The sequence below is a fragment of the Schistocerca cancellata genome, chromosome 2, assembly GCF_023864275.1.
Source record: "Schistocerca cancellata isolate TAMUIC-IGC-003103 chromosome 2, iqSchCanc2.1, whole genome shotgun sequence".
NCBI classification, from domain to species: Eukaryota; Metazoa; Arthropoda; class Insecta; order Orthoptera; family Acrididae; genus Schistocerca; species Schistocerca cancellata.
In genome coordinates, this window is record NC_064627.1 from 1,068,529,016 (window position 1) to 1,068,553,277 (window position 24,262).

The 24,262-nt window shown below is 37.8% G+C and overlaps 1 protein-coding gene across 1 annotated transcript in view; it reads right to left on the minus strand.

The window, feature by feature from the left end:
• The window catches only part of LOC126161033 (dynein beta chain, ciliary-like), a 784,705-nt gene that overhangs the window by 461,636 nt on the left and 298,807 nt on the right, over window positions 1-24,262 (minus strand). The window contains exon 25 of the mRNA XM_049916954.1: window positions 21,120-21,289. Within this exon, the coding sequence (XP_049772911.1) occupies window positions 21,120-21,289 (170 nt within the window). The remainder of the gene's footprint in view (window positions 1-21,119; window positions 21,290-24,262) is intronic.

Here is a 24,262-nt window from a genome sequence, read left to right on the forward strand (position 1 = left end):
AAAGATAACATTTATCGATGTAAGCGACGCACGCTGGAGGAACTTCGCCAAGACATTACAGCAACATGTGCAATGACCTCCACTGTAGTGTTGACTGACGTAGTTGTGGTGATCGCTCATCGTTCTGTCATGTGTATAGCCACCAATGGTGAACATTTTGAACATTTAAAGTAACCATGTGCTAAACTGAAGGTTGTACCACATGTGTGATCAATTATTAAATGTAAAATAACACATAAGTAATATTTTTCGTTCCTTAAAGAGTGTATACATTTTTCTGGCGGACTCTGTATTCAGATTCATAACCTGAGAAGGGGGATATTTGTGGAGTATGTGTATGACTGTGACTGGTGGATTGCAGAGATTATAAATACCAAATTGTAGTGAACTTTATGCTGCCACATGGACCAGCTGCTGGATGTAGGTTTCCAAGTGAAGGACAGCAACAATGCCATCAGTGCTCACTCCCTGTTTACAATGTTTTGAAAATTATAAGTGCTCCAATCCCTATTGATTAACAGAAAGGCATCACTCTATATCAAAGGAAGATACTGAAGCAGTTGAACACATTTTTAGTTTATTGACTGGCTAATTTCGGTACAAAACAGAGTGCAGAGAAGTTGTAAAAATTGAAAACTTTATTTCTTTGGACGTTTCACATACATTTTGGAACCATTTAAAATGCTTGAAAAATGAGTCTCTTACTCATCTTTCAAAACTAAAATTATGTTAAATAAAGCTAGGTTTTGATTTTTATGAGCCTGTTTTGTGATAATGTGGTAATAAACCAAGTTTTATGTATGGCAAAATTTTCAATTGTTTATAAAACCTGTTCAACCTAAAAGTGGAAGCTCTCCTTTTCCGGGAATGTAGAACTATATGATACTAATCAACAGAAAAAAATCAAAATTTTATGGACTGGCATTTTTGATAAAAAATTTTTTTTTTCATTAATATATTAATTAAAGTTCAGAAAGCTACAGTAAAAGAACTTTGACAGATTAAGTCCAAATGGAGGATTTCTTTGTAATCATAAAGCAATTATCTTTAAAATTAAAAACACAGCAAAATATTTAGAACTGTTCCAGAGATACAGCATTTTAAATTTTTTTCCAAAATTTGTATTTTCAAAATGGTATGCGCAGTGTCATCTTTGGAGGGATGTATCTCGGAGCAGATATTTTTTTGGAGAAAACAAAGAAATATATTTTCCTTCCTTAGTCCTTCATTTTAACATATGCTAAATTTAATAACATCCAAGACTATGAAGGTAAGATTTTTTCCTAGCCTGTCTGAATTGGTATGGACTATGCCACACATAAATTTATCAAGGAGAGTAAGGCTGGCTTGAGTGACGTATAGGTGGCAAGTGAGATGTCTATGTTTAAGGTAATTGAGATGTATGCTGAAAGAGGATTAGCACTGCTGAGCAACAGGTGGCTGTGCAATCATTTGCAGGAAATCCTGTTTCATTAAAAAAGTACACCACAGGTCTGTGCACTAGCAGGTAGCATGCTAACATGGTGAGGAGAAAAAGCAACAGTGGTTGAATTATCACATGTAAAGAAACTTTAGTTAAACATTATGTTCCACATTATTACGAAGTGCTGTACTCATGATCTATGGAACAAGTATTAGTCTGATCTAATCTAATCTACAGATGAATACAAACTGATTGTTTACGAGAGCATGGCTTCCCCACAGCTCTAAAGTTGAGAGGTAAAAGAAGATGCCCGACAGCTCGTAGATCTGTTGCTACCTTTCAGCTGTGAAGTGCTAATGGCTACAGACAAAAACAGAGCTGTGATTAACACTGAGGTGTTACCATAAAGACATTTACAAAATCACATTACATTATTGGTCAAAGTGGGCCTGCGAAGATGCCACGCCTGGTCCACTGCAACTATCAGGTATCAACATATGCCGACTTAACTACAGTGCCAATAAAGAAAAGACAAGGAAGATGAAGAAATAGAAGCATCGGTGGTTTCTTTCTTAAATGCCATCAGGCTCATTTTCTCTGGTGTTTCAGCAGATATTTGCAGTGTCTGGATGGGGCCAGCCCAAACAAATACTGCTCATCTCATTTCATGCTCCACCCACAGTCAACAGAAAACATCAGTTTTTTTTTCTTGTTACAAGTACAATGTTTTCAATGAGGAATCTTTGCACCTATTTGACAGAAATGACATAAAGTAATCAAGTGGCTCAGTGATACATAGCGATCTTTAAAAGCAGAATTATCAGTGCAGAAGAGAAAAATATTGTGACCAGAAACATGAGAAAAAATGTTTTTGTACCACTGTTGAGGTGACAGTTGAAAATAACATAAAACACAGGTGGAATGATACATCTGTTTGCTAAAACAATGAGTCTGTTGCATCTACGAAATAAACTCATGCAGAAGTCTCAAAAACCAAAAATAAATATAAGTGGACAAGAATTGCTTGTTATAGGCAATTCTCTGTTCAAAAATGTGTTAGTGCCAAATTCTGCAACAAATGTTCACCCAGGAATCAAGCTCCACCAGTTGAAGAAACACTTTAGCAAAATATATAGCTCACAGGATGGTTCAGCAGAGCCATCTTGGAAGAATTACACAGGAGTCTTCAACTCTGTAGATCCAAATTCTATTAGAAGCAACACTGAAAAGGCAATTGTAAGTGGAACAAGAAATTTAATTCAGTCTGCCAGTAACCTCTACAAAGTCAAGAACTATGATTAGTAGTACTGCCTAAAGAAGATCCATCAGTGATTGATATGTAGAGAAAATAACCTATCATTTAAACAAAAACTGTAATGATCTACAAGCTGTGCAAATACAGTCTTCATTTAAAAAGGTTAGGATACAAAATTCTTAGCCAAATGGTCACTGATACATGTAGAATTCTGAATACCGTAGGAAACTTATAAGAAATGGCAGGGATGAGAAACAATGTTTAGTAACAAAAATGGCAAGACCAAAACAGTAACCAAGAAAAAATGTGCTTGAAACCATAAATAAACATGAATGTCCCTGCATAATGCACTGGAATGTAAATGGTCTAAGTGCTGACTTTTCAAGCAAAAGTCATAAAGTTGACAAATTACAAATTATTCTTTCTGAATGTAAGAATATCACAGCTATTTGGCTCAATGAACATTGGTTTACATTTGATAATATTAAAATTCTTAATAAAATTGAAAATTTCGAAGTAGTCAACAGCTTTTGTGGGCAAGAGAAATCATAGGTAGGCTCTTGCATACTTACTCATTCTGATATAAAATATGAAACAAGAAATGATATTGTGTCTGCTTGTGTCTGTATATGTGTGGATGGATATGTGTGTGTGTGCGAGTGTGTACCCGTCCTTTTTTCCCCCTAAGGTAAGTCTTTCCGCTCCCGGGACTGGAATGACTCCTTACCCTCTCCCTTAAAACCCACATCCTTTCGTCTTTCCCTCTCCTTCCCTCTTTCCTGATGAGGCAACAGTTTGTTGCGAAAGCTTGAATTTTGTGTGTATGTTTCTGTTCGTTTGTGTGTCTGTCGACCTGCCAGCACTTTCATTTGGTAAGTCACATCATCTTTGTTTTTAGATATAAGAAATGATATTTGAATGAGAAGTGTATATCTGAAAGCTGCTGCACCGAATTAAGGAACTACACGTCATAGTAGTTCTTATTTACAGAGTACCAGAGAAAGCTACAATTGAAGCTTTTCTTGTTGGCTTTCAGTGCCTGCATGAAAATCTCAAAAAGAAAAAAAAAGATTGTAACAGCTGCTGGCTTTAACATTAATATCATAGTTGGAAGTGATGGTATGTCCAAATTCACTGACTTAACAAAAACTTCAACTTTAAAACAAACTTCATGCAAACCGCTAGAGTAAATACACAGTCAGTGACCTATGTTGATGATATTTAACAAATTATGTGTTTGAAGAAGATTTAGGAACCTTTGCCCAATCTCCATTATTCATTGAACCACCACAAATTAACAAAGAAATTTCTTAATGAAAAAATTCAACTATAAAGGTATTTCAACTAAAAGTAGAAATTTTTAAATGGCTTTCTTGAAATGTTTAATGACAATTTTCCACTTATAACCACATGTCACAGAATGACTAGTGAACTTAAATGGATAACTGAGGATATAAAAATTTCTAGTTTCAGGAAGGGCAGCTCCACAATGGACTGAAATATAATACAAACAGTCATTTTACTGACTATGTTTGGCATTGTAAAGTTATATTTAAAAAAGTTGTGAAGGCAGCCAAACAAACGGCAAACAGTAAGTTCACTGTACAACACAAAGTAAGACAAAGGCTGTGTTGTCCGTCATCAACCCAGAATTAGGTGTTAGAGTTAGTAGTAATGAAATACATAGGATTAAAGTAGATGATAGCCTTATTGTAAAATCAGCTTAAATATCAAAGTGTTCAAATGAATTATTCATAAATGTGGCAAAGTCGGATGTCGACGTAGCAGAGTGTCAGACTACAGGAAATCCCTTCGGGCTACATCAAGAAGCTGAGTATTGCACAGATTTTAAAAAAGTCACAATAATAGATGTGGAAAATGTTATATTATCATTAAAAAACAAAAACATTCTGCTGGGTGGGATGTATACACACTAAAGTGATTAAAGCAGTGTGTGACATAATAGCACCTACCCTAACTAAAACAGTCAATCAGTCATTTAAACAGGGATGCTTTCCTGATGTGTTGCAGTAAGCCAAAGTCAGACCTCTGTTCAAGAAAGGGTTGAGGGAAGACATGGAGAACTATCGTCCTATTTTTTTTCTTCCAGTCTTGTCAAAAGTGATACAGAAAGCCCTTACGCGCAGTAGCAGTATACTAACGTGTGGCTCCGAACCTAAGCTTAAGTAGTTCCTTAAATTGTCAAAAAATGAAAGTCACCAGAAAAAGAAAATTACTTGCGATATGCGGAAACCCAAATCTTCAAAAGCAACAAGTGCATGTTCCTGTAACAATAGGCATTAGCTCAGAAAAATCTGCCACAAAACGGGTACATATTTTTGCAGTCATGGGAGCGTTATTACCGAAATTATAAAAAGCAATCTCAGAAATGTCGAGTTATGTAGAATAGTGGAACTTGCTGCTAAAATCCAAGAAGTAGTTTCAGGTTGTGTTCTGAAAAACGTTAAAAAAATGACTATGTGATATTAGTAGGTGGTTCAAACAACCTGGTCTGCAATGAAGGTTATGATGTAATACAAACACTGAACGAGAAATTCTCGGCACTTAATCGATCAAAGATTTTGCTTATGATCATCCCCAAGAGACGTGATTTAATCTCATAGTCCTGTGCTAACAAAGCCATCTCACAAACCAACTTTAAACTAGCAAAGACTTGCAAACTTTTCAGCAACACTCGTGTTACAGACGTCAGCAGTTTTAGTAGAGCATTGGAATACACCTAAACAGATTAGGAAAAAATGCAATATGTGCCCTTCTAAATGCAATTTGATTCTACAAAAGGTTGTGCATACAGAGTCACATTAAATGAATTATTTCCGAGCTCACAGATCAAGAAAGCATCCCTGAACTCACTGTCTCAGAATTCTTTTTTAGGCGAAATGTTTTAACTAGCACTGAAAATCATCAACTGACAACCTTTCGCCAGAATATTACAGACTTGTGTATTAAACTAAATGCACTCTTGGTCAATGTGCAGGACAGCGGAAGTATAGCTAATGACCACATATTGTGCTTCCCTGAGCATCACATCTGTTCAGGAATAGAAAGACTCGTAATACTTGAATACAATCTTACCTCTTTATACTGAAGCAAACAAAGAAAAGTAGGTGGTGCTGCTATTTTGGTAAAGAACTGTGTCAACTGTAAAGCAATTGATGTCCACAAGTTTTCCTTAGAGCGACATTTTGAAGCATGTGCTATTGAGTAGTCTGTAATAATTCAACCCACTTAATATATCAATATATAGGCCACTGACAGGCAATCTTGACCTCTTTTTGAAGCAGCTTGACTCGTTCTTACTTCATATATTTAATTCTAAAAGAGAAGTCACAGTACTTAGAGATTTCAATATCAACTTCCTAACACACAATAGTGGAAAGTCAGATCTGGAAAATTTGATGGACACCTACAGCTGTGTCCCAATGGTCAATTTTCCCACCAACTAACTTCTAATTCAAGCACCCTAATTGACAACGTGTTTATATACCACGGGAATTTGGGCAGTATCACTGTTAGTAAAACATTGAATGGCCTCTCTGACCACAATGGAGAGAGGTTTACCATTCATAACATGATTACTTGCCAGAATATACCTGAGCCCCTGTGAAAGGTAGTCAGGCCCATAAGTGATGAAACAATACGGCCTTAAGTTATGCCTCCAAAATGTAAATTGGAATCACAGATACTATGAAACAGATGTCAATTCCAAATATAATTTGTTTCACAATGAAACTGCATCATTATTTTAAGTTTCCTTCCTACATAAGGCTTAAGAAAATCGACCCAAATAAATCACAAGAAAACCATGGATTGCCTAGGGGATACAAATATCCTGCAAACACAACATGAATTGTGCATCACAATAAAACATTCAGGAAATCCTACCCAAATAAATCATCATAAAAAGTAATGTAAAATATTCAACGAAGTAATTAAACTGCCAAAAAGTTCATATTTTAATACCAAAATCAACTAATCCTGTAATAAACTCAAAACAATCTGGAACATATTCAGGAGTGAGACATGTGTCAACAGTGCTAATAAACATTTTGACTTTGCTTATATGTTTATTATCAATATTTTAAACAATCAAGAGATAGTAGAAAAAACCTTGAATGACCACTTCACAAGTGCTACTGCACAAATAGGCTGTAATGGCTCTTTAGAAAGTATACTGCAACACCATTTTCCCAATTCAGTGTGTGAAATACGTGTATCCCTCATGACTAGAAATGAGGAAAAGAAAACAATTACATCTTTAAAAAACAAAGGATCATCAGGTGTAGATAATATTTCCAGTATACTACTAAAAGTCAGCTCTGATCAACTCTCCAAAGTTTTAGTTCACGTATTTAATGCCTCTACGTATCAGGGTGTCTTCCCAGATGGAATGAAGCTGGCTATAGTGAAGCCACTCCACAAAAAGGGAGATACAACACATGTCACTAACTATCATCCCATCTCTCTTCTGACCACTTTTGCAAAAGTCCATGAAAAATTACTGCATTCATTCAGAAACAGCATATTGGAAACCCTTAATACACACACACACACACACACACACACACACACACACACACACACAAAATATGAAGCCAGTCGGTATCTTCTGTGATATCTCTAAGGGTTTCAACTGTGTGGATCACAAAATACTTGTCAACAAATTGAGCCAATACGGCATCAGAGGGACAGTGGCAAATTTGCTATAATCTTACCTAAATGATAGGAGTCAGAAGGTAGTTTTTGATAAGAGCAGCATAGAAGGGGAGGTGGTGGAGTCCGACTGAGCCACTGTACTCCATGGAGTCTCTCAGGGATCAGTCTTCGGTCAACTGCTGTTTCTGATTTACATAACTGATCTACCTTTGCATACAAAACACGCAAGTTTACTATCTTTGCTGGTGATACTAGCATTGTGATGAACAACAAACAGTCCACCAACACAGAGGCTGAGACCAACAAATTACTTTCAGAACTCTTAACCCGGTTCAGAGTAAAATCACCAACAGTAAACCTGAGCAAAACCAATTACAGTGTAACTTCTTTATAGCATTCCTCTTTATAACGCTTCCCTCTATGCTATGTCCATTTTTCTGGTCTCAACCAAAAGCCCATACGCACAATGCTAAAGATTCCTCTTTAGTACATTTCCTCTATACAACAAATTCCTCCACGTAATGCTCATATTTTTGGAACCCTAATCAATTAGTTCCCTCTTTATAGTGTTTAATCCACTGGTGTAGATGCTTCATTTATCATTCTGCAGAGGCTCCAAAAGGTCGTGTTCAGCACAAGTCACAAGTCAGCGAGTGCCTGAGACAGTTGAGACGTGATGCACATCATGCATTACTTGCCTCATTGGTGCTACTTTTTTGTTTTTGCATGAGAAAATGGCGAACATCTGCACAATATATTTAACACTGTGCCCCTATTACATGATACACCTGGGGTGCACCCCAAGTGTAGATGTTTGGAACTGCAAACTGGTTCATGTTGACCGATTACACAACACACGCGGGATATTCCTGGCGCGAATCCACACATGCACACTAGATGGAATAACACTTGAAAATGGGAAATGTTATTACTGTTTGGAATTATGGCTCAATAGTTTGCTTTGTATTGTGAGGCTTGTTAGCTCAAGGATATTTTATCTAAATTTATAACAATAATATAAAATTCAATGATAGGGCAATATATAAAATTTGGAACAGTAACTATTCACCTACTGCACAATGGATCAATGTGTGATTAATTATTTATGGATTTACATTTTTTAACCACTTTGTGCATTTATATATATGAACTGCTTAGCTTTATACATACTGTAAACACAAACAACATGGCCACAATGAACCTAACTTTATTCTTCTTCTACATACAAGCAAACAACAGATGAGAACACAGACACAAACATAGAGGCAATCCAGGTACTGATACAAGCAGATGCCGACAATAAGTATGAACACAATATAAGAGGGAGTACTTGCTGCTCTGGGCTTACACAGAAGAGGGCTCCAGTAGACAACACAGCAGATGCCTTGCCGTATGCACGAGTCATGTGTCACACTCCAAGGGGGCCGTGCAGATGCTGTTGCCTGAATAGTCACAGTGTACCATGCTAGTGGCCTGGTGCCGCAGTACGTATCCAAGTATTATGTAATGTTTTCTAGCACCCCCATGCCTTGGGGGAAGGGCGCTCCACCACTGTGGGCATCAGATCTACAGTTGAAACATCATGGCCCCTGCAGAAGATGCCACAAGCCATCATGCTGGTGGCAGAAGGAGATTCTTGGCCATAACCAGTGAGTAGGGGTGGGTGTGGCATGGCACGGATGTGGACTAATGCGGCAGCCGATCCCCTGTGAAATGCTGGTTGCACTCAACATTCGACATCCAGTTCATCAATGTGTTGGAACTGTGCCGATGGTGAAGGCACAGGCTGTTCAGTCCGGGGTGCTGAGCATGCTGGTATTGAAGGACCAAAGGCGCCGGTCGAGCTGGCAGCAGAATCACCAAAGGGGGGCTGGACCACGGAGGAGAGGCAGTAGGCAGTGACATCCTCAATGATGGCAGATTTGTCTTGCAGCAAGGCCAGGACAGGTGTGTAGAAGGAGGTGGAGGCGGTGGACCCGTGGCCCTCACAGTGGCATGAGGACACAGCTGGCTGTGGTTGTGCATCACCAGCCCATCACTTGTGCACACCATAGTGAGGCAGAAGCCTTGGCAGTTGTGGACCATTGCCAGAATCCACTTTGGTCAGTGGCCAAACATCCAGAGTCCAAACTGTGGAGGCAGGAGTGAACCAAGATGAGGGCTATGCCAGCTGGTGTTGGTGAGCTGGCATTAGCAGATGAAGGAGAATGCAGGGCTGGTGACCATGGAACATCTTGGCTGGCCTCCAATCTCCCACTTCTGTAAACCTATTGGAACTCAAGATGCATATCAGGGCATCATCCATGGAGGAGTCCACAACGTACTTCTTCATTTGAACACTGAACATGCGGATGAGACATTCTGCCTCCCCGTTAGATTGGGGACAGAAAGGAGGAGCAGTCACATGGCAAATGCCTTGATGGGTGCCGAAATTATGGAAGGTTTGTGACCCAAACTGTGGAAGGTTATCTATTACAAGCGTATAAGGTAATCCTTCAATAGAAAAACTTTTGGAGGGCGGAAAGAATCACAGCCATGGCAGATGTCGAAGGCTGGGGGATGAAATATGGATATTTAGAGAAAGCATTGACAACCTACAACCAGTAAGATTCCCTTGAAATCAACATCGACGCATTCCCTTGAGCTCTATGGTGTGGACCACGGAGAGAGTATCACCCCCAGCACTGCCTGTTGGGTAGCACACAAAGAGCAGGCCACCACATCATGCACAATGTCACTGTTGACACTGGGCCACTGCACATACCAACAGGTCAGTAACTTGGTATGCAAGACCCCCTCCCCAAATGTCCCTGGTGTAGTAGCTGGAGCACGTTCCGCATTACAGCAGCCAGGATCACAATGCTGGGTGACAACCTGTCTGTAGTTAAGAGAACAACATCATTAAACGCTGAAAGCCAGTGATGAGGGTAAAACAGTTTTGCGAAGGATCAGAAGCCCTGCCCAGAGGTCTATCCAGACCATCGTACTGAATGAGATGATGACCTTGATGCAAAACCAGATCAGAAGCGACAGCAGCTGTGATACTGGAGCCAGTAATACAAAACTCATCCATCGTATGTTGTGCCTCAACATCTAAGTGTAAACAAAAAGTTTACTCTGATCAAAAGTAGGCTCCTCCCCCATCAGGATCTGGGTCAGAGTATCTGCACTGGCATGCTGTATGGTAGGCCAAAAACCTGCTTCATAGTTGTAGTGAGGCAGAAGCAAGGCAAAAACCTGGAAGCAACATGCTGCTTTGTCAGGTAATGATACAGAAAGATTTACAATGAAATCAAGGGCTTGTGGTCAGTACTGAGGTGGAGCTTAAGACACACACAAGAACACATTAAACTTTTTGAGGATAAGCACCTCCTTTCCAACTTGGGAGCAGCACTACTGAGCAAAGTGAGCATTTCCAACTCATAATCTATCAGATGTTCAGAATCATCCTCATATCGATATGTGAGAGTGGTCCTACCAGAGTCCATACTGAGAGGTTGGATGATTTGGGGGAGGGGATCAAACAGCAAGGTCATCAGTCCCATTGGATTAGGGAAGGATGGGGAAGTCGGCCGTGCCCTTTCAAGGTAACCATCCTGGCATTTGCCTGAAGCAATTTAGGGAAATCACAGGTTTGAACCGTCGTCGTCCTGAATGCGAGTCCAGTGTACTGAGAGGTGTCTGTCGCCAAAACCAAATGGTGGTCAGGATGGATAGTATTCAAACAAGGAGGAGAATGTAATTTAAATTTCAAAAGTATGAACAAGCACTTGCAAGCCGGCATCCACTGAAAAGAAACATTCTTGTGGAGGAACTTGTGGAGGGTACAGGCCAACGCGGCTGCACCTGGTATAAATTTGTGATAGTAACTTATTTTATCTAAAATCCTTGGAGATCCTTGAAATTTTTAAGCAAGGCAAAGCTGTGATAGTAGCAACATGATGACATAAAGGCTTAACACAATCTCAAGAGATCTCATACCTCAAATACACAATGGGATGCTTGAAAAAAGTGTGATTTGGCCAACTTGCATTACAAGCCTGCAGTATGTAAGACCACAGACAAGCTGTGTTATTAAGCCAATAACTCATCCAGATGGGGCAAAGATTTGGTTCAATGGCAGTCTGAGCTTTAACTGAAACTTTAAAGTTGACACAAAGGATAAAGCTGATGAGACGAGTGGGCACAAGGAAATGATTCAAAGATTCCCTCATATTTCCAGATTTTCCAGTAAAGTTTGTAATACTTTTCCCTGATTTTGAAATTTTATTCATATTATAAAGACAATTGAAGTTTTGAATTGTTTTATAATTGCCAATAGTTAAATCTGGTACAAAACTCACAAAAATTAAGAAGACATATTTAACCGTGTTTATTCAAAGAGTTTAATTTTTATTTTATTCATTTTTAGTACATTGCCACAATTGGTATTTTATTAGTAAACTAAAAAATCTTATAAAATGTATACAATTTAAAATGAGTAGCACAAAAATAAGCTAATGACTTGTAGTATGAACTTTGTTCAACTTAAAGTCCTGAGATTTGCTAGATCAAATTATTGAAGATTTTTACATTGCTCACCATTCACTTGAATCTCAGCTAAAAGTTTACCTTTTTCGAGATCAAATCCTTTTCATTTACTACACACTTTCTTTTCAAATCTTCTAATTCAGTATTGTAGCTTCCTTTTCCCATGTTGAGTTTCCCCTGACAATTCTGAATGTGAGTTCCAGTAAAACTGAATTAAATGTTTTCAAATATTAAGAGTTGCGTCATCTCTATTTGTTTCATTAGGATAAAGACATATATTAATCGCTGAGCAATTCAAGTTTCATTTTTCATATTCTCAACTAAGTACTCACAAGGGAACCTCCCCATCGCACCCCCCTCAGATTTAGTTATATGTTGGCACAGTGGATAGGCCTACTCAGTTTGTATATTTTGCTTATTTTTTCATAGTTCCACACAACTTCTTCCTGTTTTCTCGATTGATCTGTGTTCAGTTTTTCAAGGCCTATCCACTGTGCCAACTTATAACTAAATCTGAGGGGGGTGCGATGGGGAGGTTCCCTTGTCAGAATTGACAGAAAAATCTCTTTCAATATTAGCATTGCCAGGAGATAAAATCATAATGATTTTTAACAGTTTTACTAATGATTGTAGATTGATCTGTGTAAGAATTAATTCATTCCAAAAACAATCTAATCATTTGTTTCCCCTTGAATAACTTTTGGAGAGTCATTGTGCCGAAGGTTGAAAACATAAATTGTTGAAATCCCAAGTAATTTCATCAGTCACAAAACCACTGATGAAATTATTTCCATTCAAAACAGTGTGTAGACTTCTGAATCTCCCACTTCTGACTTTAGGAAAATGTACAAAATTTGAATCAAAACATGAGATGGCTTTATTAAGCTTATATAAAAAGGGTGATTGCATCACTAATTTTTCTGTAAAAGGTGTGAGAGCAGTTGTGGCATCTTTTCTAACTTGTGAAATCATAAGATTGTAGACTTTTTTGGTTATTTTTTTAATTCTTTGATAGCTTTTTTAGCACCAAATCCTAAGTCTACTTCATTGTACAGAAGCAAATTGTTTTTCAGTTAAGTCTATATCTGATAAGGAGTCAACAGACTTCAGTACATCTGCTTTGATAAATTTTTGCATTATATTATGTATTTTCCATAGGTGAGAGTACTAAAATCCTAATGGTAAACTGCCAAAGCAGTAGCAACAATGTGAGAGAGTTTGAAGCACTCACAAAAAGCACTGAAGCTCACATAATACTAGGTACAGAAAGCTGGTTGAAACCTGAAACTGATAGTAATGAGATTTTTGGGGAAAATTTAAGTGTATATGAAAAGGATGGGCAAATGGGAAATGGAGGTGGTGCATTTGTTGCAGTAGACAAGAAACTCAAAAACACCGAGATAGAAATTGAAGCTACAAGAGATTGTTTGGGCAAGACTCAGTATCAGAAGTCATACTGTAATTATCAGTGGAGATTTTAATTATCTGACAATTAATTGGAAAAATTACAATTTTGTTAGTGGTGGGTATGATAAGACATCACGTGAAACTGTACCAAATTCCTGGTCTGAAAATTACCTAGAACACATAGTCAGGAACCCTACTCATGACGGAAATATATTGGATCTAATGGCAGCAAATAGACCTGACCTCTTTGAGGATGTCCACATAAAAACTGGTATCAGTAACAATGACACAGTTATGATAACAATGATTATCAAACTACAAAGGAAAACTAAAACAAGCAGACAGATATATAAGTTCAGTAAACTAGATAAAAAATCAGTAATGTCATATCTCAATGAGGTACTTGAAATATTCTGTACAGGTCAGGAGCATGTAAAGGAACTATGGCTCAAGTTTAAAACAATAGTTGACCATGCACAGGACAGATATGTACCCAGTAGAACAGTTCATGATTGGACGGAGCCTCCATGGTGTACAGTCACTGGAAAGAAACTTCTAAGGAAGCAGAGATTACTGCATAATATATGTAAATAAGCTTAGGGCTTTAGATAGAGATATGCTAAATCAAACTGTTTGGATGTCAAGAGAGGAGTGTGTGATGCCTTCAGTGACTACTGTAGCACAATATTGACAAATGACACTTCACAAAATCCAAAGAAATTCTGGCTGTATGTAAAGGCTGTTAGTGGCACCAAACTTAGTGTCCAGTCCCTAGTGAATGAGACCGGAACTGAAACCGAGGGTAGCAAAGCAAAAGCTGAAATGCTTAACTCTATTTTTAAGTGTTCCTTTACATAAGAAAACCCAGGAGAATTGCCCCAGTTCAATCCTCGTACCACTAAAAAGATGAATGAAGTAAGTATTAGTGTCAGTGGAGTTGAGAAACAGTTGAAATCACTAAAACTGAACAAAGCTCCAGACCCCGATAAAGCCCAGTCAGTTTCTATACTGAATTTGTGGCAGAGCTTGCCCCTCTTCTCACAATAATCTATCATAGATCCCTCAAAGAAACAACCGTGTTCCATTCTTGGAAAAATGCATAGGTCACACTTGTCTACAAGAAGGGTAGTAGAAGTGATCCACAAAATTACTCTCCCATATCCTCAACATCGATCTGTTGTAGAATTTTAGAACATATTCAGAGCTCAAATATAATGAGGTATCTTGAACAGAATGACCTTCTCAATGCCAACCAACATTGTTTTTGAAAATAGTGATCATGTGAAACCCAGCTTGCACTTTTCTCACATGACATACTGATAACTTTGGATCAAGCCAACCAGGTACATGCAGATTTTCTCCTTTTCCGAAAAGCATTTGACTTAGTACTGCACCTATGCTTATTGTCAAAAGTCGATCATATGGGCTATTAAGTGAAATTAGTGACTGGATTGAGGACGTTTTGGTAGGGAGAACACAGCATGTTGTTTTGGATGGAGGGTCATCATCAGATTTAGAAGTAACTTCGGGTGTGCCCCAGGGAAGTGTGTTGGGACCCTTGCTGTTCATGTTATATATTAATGACCTGCAGACAACATTAACAGTAAAATCAGGCTTTTTGCTGATGATGCAGTTATCTATAACGTAGTACTATCTGAGAAAGGCTGCATAAATATTCACTCAGATCATGATAAGAATTCTAAGGGCAGAGATTGGCAACTTGGTCTAAATGTCTAGAATACTGGGGTAGTGCAACAGTCTACAAATGACTGCTTACAAATCACTTGTGCGACTCATCCTAGAATAGGGCTCAAGTGTGAGAGACCCATACCAGATGGGCCTAACATGGGACATTGAATGTAGACAGAGAAGGGCAGCCTGAACTATCACAGGTCTGTTTAATTGCAGAGATACTGAAGGAACCGAAACAGCATATTCTTCTATCCTGAGAAAGTCAGTTTCAAGAACTGGCTTTCAATGATTGTTCTAGGGATATACTACAACCACCTACATGTTGCTCAATACAGGGATTATGAGGATAAGGTCGGAATAATTACTGCATGCACAGAGGCATTCAAACAATCATTCTTCCCAAGCTCCATATGTGAATGGAACAGGAAGAAACCCTTATAACCGGTACAATGGGACGTATCCTCTGCCATGCACCTCATGGTGGTTTGCAGAGTATAGATGTAGATGTAGGTAGATATAGATAATTTGATATTCTTGTAGGAATAGTTGTGACTCAGCTGGTAATGACAAAGGAACTCTAATTTTCCTGGTAGGAAAGGATCTGAAAGAGCACCATTTACAACATTGTAGATGGTGTTTGTCAGTTCTTTTTTGTCACAGGGTAAGGCCTCTGCCATTTTTTTAAGATTCTTATAATTTCAATAGCACTAGTAGCAACACTTTTCATTTTCTACCCAACAGACTGCACAATTTTTTTTAGGATATGGGTTTAATCCTGTATACTTCATAATTGAGGATGAAGAGTCAGTACATCTATAAACAGATAATAAACTGACCTCAAATATTGAACAATGTTCCAATTCCAAATTTAAATGCACCACACATGATATGAAGACCGCAGCTGCTTATATCATGTATCATTGGATCATCGACTTCTTTAGTAGACTGCAGTTCTGAAAAATTTATGATTTGGTCCATCCACTGAGATGTGTAAAAATTTATTAAGGCTCATAAAAAGTAGAAGCATGTCCTTGAAGAAAGGAGAATATCAGAAGCTTTTGTACAATAAAGAAAAGAATGCTAAGTATTGTGTTCAAACTTCATTTTTTTCATTGCACCAAACTCTTGACATTCATATCCATTTTAATTTCTTGACAAACTTTATTCAGTGACCCATCAAATACTATAACAATATGACTACAAGAAGTAATAGATTCCTTCCATCTATCTTTATTATAAGCAGCAGTTGCACAAAGAACTGAATACACAATTTTAGTTTGCTGCAGCTGCATTCTTCTGAATATTTTACTATCGTTGGAAATTTTTTTAAAAAAATAAATGTACACCACTTCCAGCTGAGTGCATTGACTTGTGAGTCATCAGTGTCTAAATACACCAGAGTACTTCTGCTCAGGTTACTTCTTCAAAGAGAAGAAAGGAGCTGACAGTATTTTGTGATTTCTGAGTTTGCAGTTGATTTTCTAGTAGATTTAAATTTAATCCTTTAGTGTGACTTTTGACAGTTATTACACCCAATTTATGATTTGATATCTTTACTGTTACCGTATTTACCTAAAGACACAAATGATGGTATAAATGATGCATAGAAGTAGCAAGGTTTTTCAAAAGAGCATTATACAGATGGTCCTTCATAGAAACTGTACTTACTTGTAATACAAAATTTGAAATTAAACTAGTGGGTCTATACAGTCAAGAAATCTCAAGACGTGTTATATATATAGCATGTACTAGGATTTTGAGTGTTGAAGCAATTTATTCTACATAAAAAATGAAGTATAGTACCTGTATTAGTAGGAGAACACTACTATATGTACATAGAAAGTTCAACAACTCAGAGTTTCCACAGTTTGTAATACAGAACAATAAGCATTAATATAGGTCTCAACAATTATGACTTTGTTACAAACAGTAATGCGTAGTATGCTTCCAGCTGCAGTCCATAGATAACGTGCTATGATCTGAAGATCATGCTCATTCAAAGCAACCCCTCTATGTGGTAATTTAAATATAAATAAATAATAAAATATTGTGTAAACATAAAAAATTCTACGATAACTTTATGAAATTCCTTGACATTTCCATGATATTTCCCACATGCATGACATTTTCTGATAATTTCCAATATTACTGATTTTTAGCCATCCTGTTTTCTAACAGTCACAAGATGGGATAGACCACTAACTGGATGTAATTGGCTGTATGATCCACAGCAATGTCAGCCTGTCCAATTCTGATTCCTCTTTATCAAGCAAAGCCACATGAATAGGGTGTGAACAGAAAAAGCGAGGCCGTACTGTAGGCTTCAGGGTAATAATGGGACACAAAATTAGTGGCACAACTTAATCAATTCAAGAAAAGAGACAAGAACTTGGAACATGAGGAAATTAACTGCTGGTAAGGGAGCTAGCTGGGAACGAGGTGCATCATATCCGGAAAGGAAAAACCAAAAGCACCGAAAGCATACAGACCAAACAAATTATTGGTGACAGTATCATATCATGCACTAGCAAAAAAGGCAAACAACTAAACAAAGATTTACACAGAACGGGAATCACGAATTGTTCCAAATTTGGAATATACTACTTGTTGCAATTCACCAAACACAGAGTAACCAGAGACAATGGTGGAGATCCCAAATCCATGTAAGTTTGTGAGTTCAATAAGGTCATTGCTGCAACCATGTCTACTTGTAGTTGTGGTTGTGGTTGTGGTGGCTTTTTATGTTTGGCCAATAACTGACTGACAACCGACAACCAGAAACGGGAGCCAGCACGATGATGCCACACCAGCAGCATGTGATACCTTGAAAGATTGAGCAATACTTACACTTCAGCCAAAGATGAATCCTCACACTGCAGTAGGCGCTGACACACCTCCTTGTCAGGAGTGAACCAAATGATGACATCACGGATGTCAGAATCAGCAGAGGAATCATGATAAGCATCAGTAACAAACTGACATTTGAAACTGAAAGCGGGAAGTTTGGCCACTCAGGTCTGGAAGGCCCGGTGAGGCTGTTTACAACAACAATAGAACTCCACATGTGCTGCAATCACATGCATGTGTTTACGGTGATAATTTGACAACATCAAATGTATGTTCCTAGAACAGGGCTAACTGGCACAACAACTGGTACATCTGAAGAGAAAGCAAAGAAAGGAAAAAGCCTTATACATGTTAGCACCATTGGCACCAAAAGTGAGGAAGTGTTGCTGAAGCTGTTTTCCTAAGCCTCCCCGTCTTCGACTCTATCATCATAGGTGGGAAAGGGTTGCAGGTACCCTGTTGGCATGGAAGTCTGCATAGTTAACATGGCCGACAAACTAGTGACAGCAACCACAACAACTAGCTGCTGCTGCTTGATTAGAGACTGGAGCACTGCCTCCAGCAACAGGAGAACTGAAGGAACAACAACATAGACTGAGCACACAGAAGTGAACATCACACTCTCACCAATTGCATTGTGCTGTAAGACACAAACAACAGCATGACTATAATGAATAGAAGTTTATTCTTCTTCCATATACAAGTGAACAAGTCAAGAACACAGACTCTAACATAGAAACAATCCACGTACTGATATAAGCAGTGGCTGACAATAAGTAAGATCAGAATATGAGATTGGGTGCCTGTTGCACTGCACTTATAAAGAGGAGAGCTCTGGTACACAGCACAGAGAATGCTATGCCTTGTGCAAAAGTCACCAGGCCCACCGTAGATGGCTTCTGGTGGCCGGCCCGTGCAGATGCCATTGGCACGATACACGAAGTATAGCGCACCAGCGGCCTTGTGCCACGGCACATATTCAAGTATTGTGTACACGATTATAGCAATAACAATACAGAATTATTTGTAGGACATTATTTTCAACACTTATATGATTCTAGAAACAAAGGTAACTTCATTCCTAAATTTTTTAACTACTCTGTGTATTAACATTTATTAATTGGTTATTTTTATACATAACAATCCAGAATTAATTACAAGAAACTATATTCAGCGCAAGTATGATACTAGAAACAAAAGTAATTCCATGCTTAACATCTTATAGATTAAAACTCTACTCCCAGACTCCTAGACACATTGTTATGAAAATTTATGATAAATTAGAAGTGAAAACCGAAAACCTTCAGAGTATAGAACCAGATTTTCTGAAAAGAAAATACATCCTATACTTGTGCAAAAAGTTATATTACTCAGTCACAAAACTTTTAAATGGAGTTAAAATTTTCTTTGTAGAGTAACATAATAAACTTGTACTGGTGGTTGTAAATTAAGATTAATTTCAGTTTTCTTTTCACGCATTGTATGTGCCTCAATTATCTGATGAGTCTTCTGCACAATTAAACCCAATAGCTGAATAAATAAAATATGTATGTATGTAGTGAGATAATAAAATTCCGATTCACACAATCCCCTCTTCTTCTTGTATTTGATGTAAACCTTTATATCTATGCTTCAGGATAATCATATATGAAATACAAACTTTGATTGCATCTATTTTTTCTTTTTTTACACAAGCAGTTCATTTAAATTTTTATAACAAGGTTCAGTCTGGAATTCAACCACTTTAACACTGAATACAAATGTATAAAAGTAAGCGTACAGTCCATTCCTACCAGAAACAATACGCCAATAAATAACAGGTTTACTAGAACTCAAAAATCTGTAAAGTTATGGGCAACTTGTAATATCTATTTTTGTTTCAAGAAAGATTTTTAGCTAACAAGAGTTCTATAAGAACTCCCTTCACACTTAGCAGCCCCTATTCATACATCATTCATGTTACATCCCTGATTCAGTATAAACAGAAGTAGTGAAATAGTATAAAATTTTATATTATGCTAAGGCAGTGGTTTGTGTGTGAATGGCTGCGAGGGAAGGATGAGAGTTTTTAATTCATTCATCATAATCAATGTTTTTAGAAAACCTGTAACTGTGTTATTAAAGATTTCATAATAAAACACAGCACTGGTCACGTTTTTGTCCTTGTATGTAGCATGACACATGTCACAACATTATTATTTTATGTTTTGTCTGAATGCTGTAAAAGTGCTAAAAGACGACTGAATGGCAAGACAGGGTAGAACAAAACAGACACAAACATCACATAAAATACCAATGCAAATAGTTGCTCTTGATAATGGAAATAAATTCCTGAAATGTGTCATGTGTCATGCTATCCATGAGTGCAAAACATAAATGGAACAGTGCTTTATGATTCATGTTTAAGGATGGGAGTGTTGATTGAGGGACAAGGGAGGATAAACAAAGATACACAGAGTTATATTTCTGTCACCACTATAGTGGCAACAGACATCTGTCCTTACATATGAGGGGTTGCCATAAAGTTTTGATTGTCACCTACAAAAAAATTAAGTTAAATATTCAACTTTTTGTTTGTTTCAGTTACATATCTGCAGACCTGGTGCACATTGAAATCACTGAGCAATAACAACACATTCATGCCGTTAGAGTAGCCAAAATAGAAGGGCACAGCCCCCTGATAAGATGAAGATGGGCAGAGCTGAGATGGAGACAGGCACGGCCATTTCGCTTTGGCTCCTACAGAGGAGGGCTATAATACTGTGGCTCATTGATTTCAGCATTGCTATGAGTGCAGACATGTAACATTACACAAAAATAAACTATGTAACTTTGTTAAAACTTTATAATCCTCCCTCACCCACATACCTCATGTTGTTTGTGTTATTATGATTTCAAATTAAAATAGGTGAAAAAGATAGGTGAAACTGAAAGCAGTCATGAAATTCATTTCTGCTGGAAATTAAAGGGATCACTGAGTAGTTGAATTTTCATCAATATCCCCTTATCACTTCACTTTCTAAGACAGTGTACTAAAGCCTGAAACTGAACCAAATAAGATACTATGCAACATGGTGATTGCAGAAACTATGCCACTGCTTCACAACTTCATTGTCAAACTGCTGATAACAAAAGTGATTCCCCACAGTATGAGTTGGTATTCTGTTTGATGTGCAGCCAGAATGTATGTCCTGTGACTGAAATATTACAAGTACAAAAGAACCATCACACTAATACATAAAGCACCCAAGTGAGTCAAGCAGTTGAATTTTCCATAAAATATCATACCTGTTTTTCACGTGTACTGCTAAATACTGCTTTAGCATATTGCTCCATTTGCATACTGTGTTAAGTAAAGCTTGTTTAAATGGACGCAAGTTTACACGAAACCAACTAGAAAATATTTTTTCTGTATCCATCCTTTCCATCTCCATATATAGATTTTCATAATGATCGATCTGAAATAGAACAATTCCAATCAGCAATTTGCAGGAAAAGCACAGCAGAATCTAAAATGTAACAGAGATAAAGCTGTATTGCCTACAACATGCGACAGCCCACTATTTCTAGAAAGATGATACAGAATTCTGTGACAAGAAGTTGATAATACTCTGACTGCTGACAAAAGGGAAAAGCACTTTCAAAAATTACAAAATCACTATCACCAGGCAAATGCACTTTTCTCAAACAAAGTCTGATATTGTATATCTAAAAACAAAGATTCTGTAACTTACCAAACGAAAGCGTTGGTACGTTGATAGAGACAATAACAAACACAAACACACACACAAATTTCAAGCTTTCGCAACCCACGGTTGCTTCATCAGGAAAGAAGGAAGGAGAGGGAAAGACGAAAGGATGTGGGTTTTAAGGGAGAGGGTAAGGAGTCATTCCAATCCCGGGAGCAGAAAGACTTACCTTGGGGGGAAAAGGGACAGGTATGCTTGTGTCTGTATATGTACGGATGGATATGTGTGTGTGTGCGAGTGTATACCTGTCCCTTTTCTCCACAAGGTAAGTCTTTCCGCTCTCGGGATTGGAATGACTCCTTACCCTCTCCCTTAAAACCCACATCCTTTCGTCTTTCCCTCTCCTTCCCTCTTTCCTGATGAAGCAACTGTGGGTTGCGAAAGCTTGAAATTTGTGTGTGTGTTTTTGTTTGTTATTGTCTCTATCAACGTACCAACGCTTTTGTTTGGTAAGTTACAGAATCTTTGTTTTTAGATATATTTTTCCCACGTGGAATGTTTCCCTCTATTATATTCATATCACAAAGTCTGATATTGATTACACAAGACAACCATTTGAGAATCACCAAATAATGTATTTGCTAGCACACTGTAGATCGTGCCGAGACCAACAAGGCCTGAGGAGTCACCCAACAGTTGCTTCCAACTGTATCCTGTATTTACCTGACAGCAAGTCAGATTTACGTACACCTAAATATGCACTCTGTTGCAAACAATATTTTACAGGGAGACAGTTACATAAGTATCATTCTATCCCATTGACTTGTACTGGAACAAACACCACTCTATACAGCTCAAAAGGAGCTATGATGTACATAATTACAATACCACATGAAAAAATGACATTCGTTGCTCCACGTTACGGTGTTTAGCGAAAAAAATGGGTGCACAATGTTGCAACAAAAGATTTTGATTACTTACTTAGTGACACAAAATGTCTGACAGCAAAGTAAAATCTGAAAACGAACTGAAAAAGTTTCTCGTTGACAAGTCCTCCTATTCTGTAGAGGAGCTCCACTGTAATGCATAAAAGGAGGGTGCACAATAATTACCAACTCTCTCTCTCTCTCTCTCTCATTGATGATGTGAATGTAAAATGACTCATTCCACATCATTACAATTTACAGTACAAAATGAGCCATGGAATATGAAACTAATTAATTAACTGGAATTCATAACATATGTCTTTATGTCAAGCACGACATCTTTCTCATAGAATACCTCATGTTGAGCACTTCTGTGGTTCTGTCAAACAGATTAAACTATCCTCTGACACCTCATACAGATCTTCTTTCAATTTTTTCCATCTCTTCCACTGATTCAATGTCATACATAATCACACAGGATGGGCACTAGTAAGGAGCTGTCTAGACAATACGTTTTTCTTTCATACTTCATGATCTCTTTTGTGGATGATCCCAAATCCAGATTTTATGTTCATCCTAAATCATTCTAGATAAATACCATTGTGAAATATACAATTGAGACTCAGCCCAATTTGTTGAACAGCAATGGTATAGTTAACCAATATAAAAATCTTTTTGATCAATTTATACAACTGCCTCACATTTGGCTATATTGAGGGCCACATGCCAGTCTCTACATTGAGTGATGAGCAGTTCTTTCCATATCTTTTATGCTACTCAGGTGTCTGCACATAGAGCAAGTAATGTCATTGATATCTATGTTTCAGATAATAATACCATGTTTACATGTCTATTAGGCAGAATGGATTTGTGTTGGTTTTAGAACAGATACTCTAGAACAATTAGCACCTCCCCCCACAAACATACATACACCATTTAATAAAAAAAATAAAAACTGATGGCAAAATCAAACAATGGAAAATCCAGGGTGGAATGTAACAATGTATGAACAGGACAGTTGCCACTCACCATATAGTAAACATGCTGAATCGCAGAAAGGCACAACAAAAAGACTGTCAGATGTGTGTGTGTTTGGTGGAGGGGGGGGGGGGTGGAGTAGATGCTGTCTACTTCTGACAAAGGCCTTGTTGGCCAAAAGCTAACTTTCCGACAGTCTTTTTGTTGTGCCTTTCTGTGACTCAGCATCTCAGCTATATGATGAATAAATCTGATGAACTTTACTAGAAGACAAAAAAGACAAAATTCCTCTAGAACTAGTTTATAAGGTTTATGCATGTCCAGAGGCAACTATGGCCATGTTTGTGTCTGCGTGTGTTTCTCTATCTGAAAAAGTACTTTGTCCAATAGCTAAAACTCTAAAAGCCTACGGTTGAATGTAACTGTCTGCTGTTCAACACATCCTCTCTGTTGTCAGGTTGGTCTGCCATGACCTGGGGTTCTGGGTGACTTTTTCAAACTCTACCCCTTTTCCTAAACTTCTTCAGTTCCTTTCCCTTCACCCCTCTTCCTTCCACTTCAACCCTTCTGCTGGAAGAAGGAGCCACTATCTCCGAAAGCTTGAATGGGTAAAACCTTTTTTTATTTGTGTATTCCTCTGCTGTCACTTGGTGAGTAGATTTTTATCTATCCAATTACTTCATACTGTCACAAATCTACACTATAGGGAAGACTTTAAGGGAAGGATTTGTGAATGAATATATGGCTGTTCACAAACCCTCACTGCTCACTGCATGATAAGTCAATATTTGCAACCCTCCAGATTAAATAAATAGTGCAATGCTAAATGAAGTCTGGC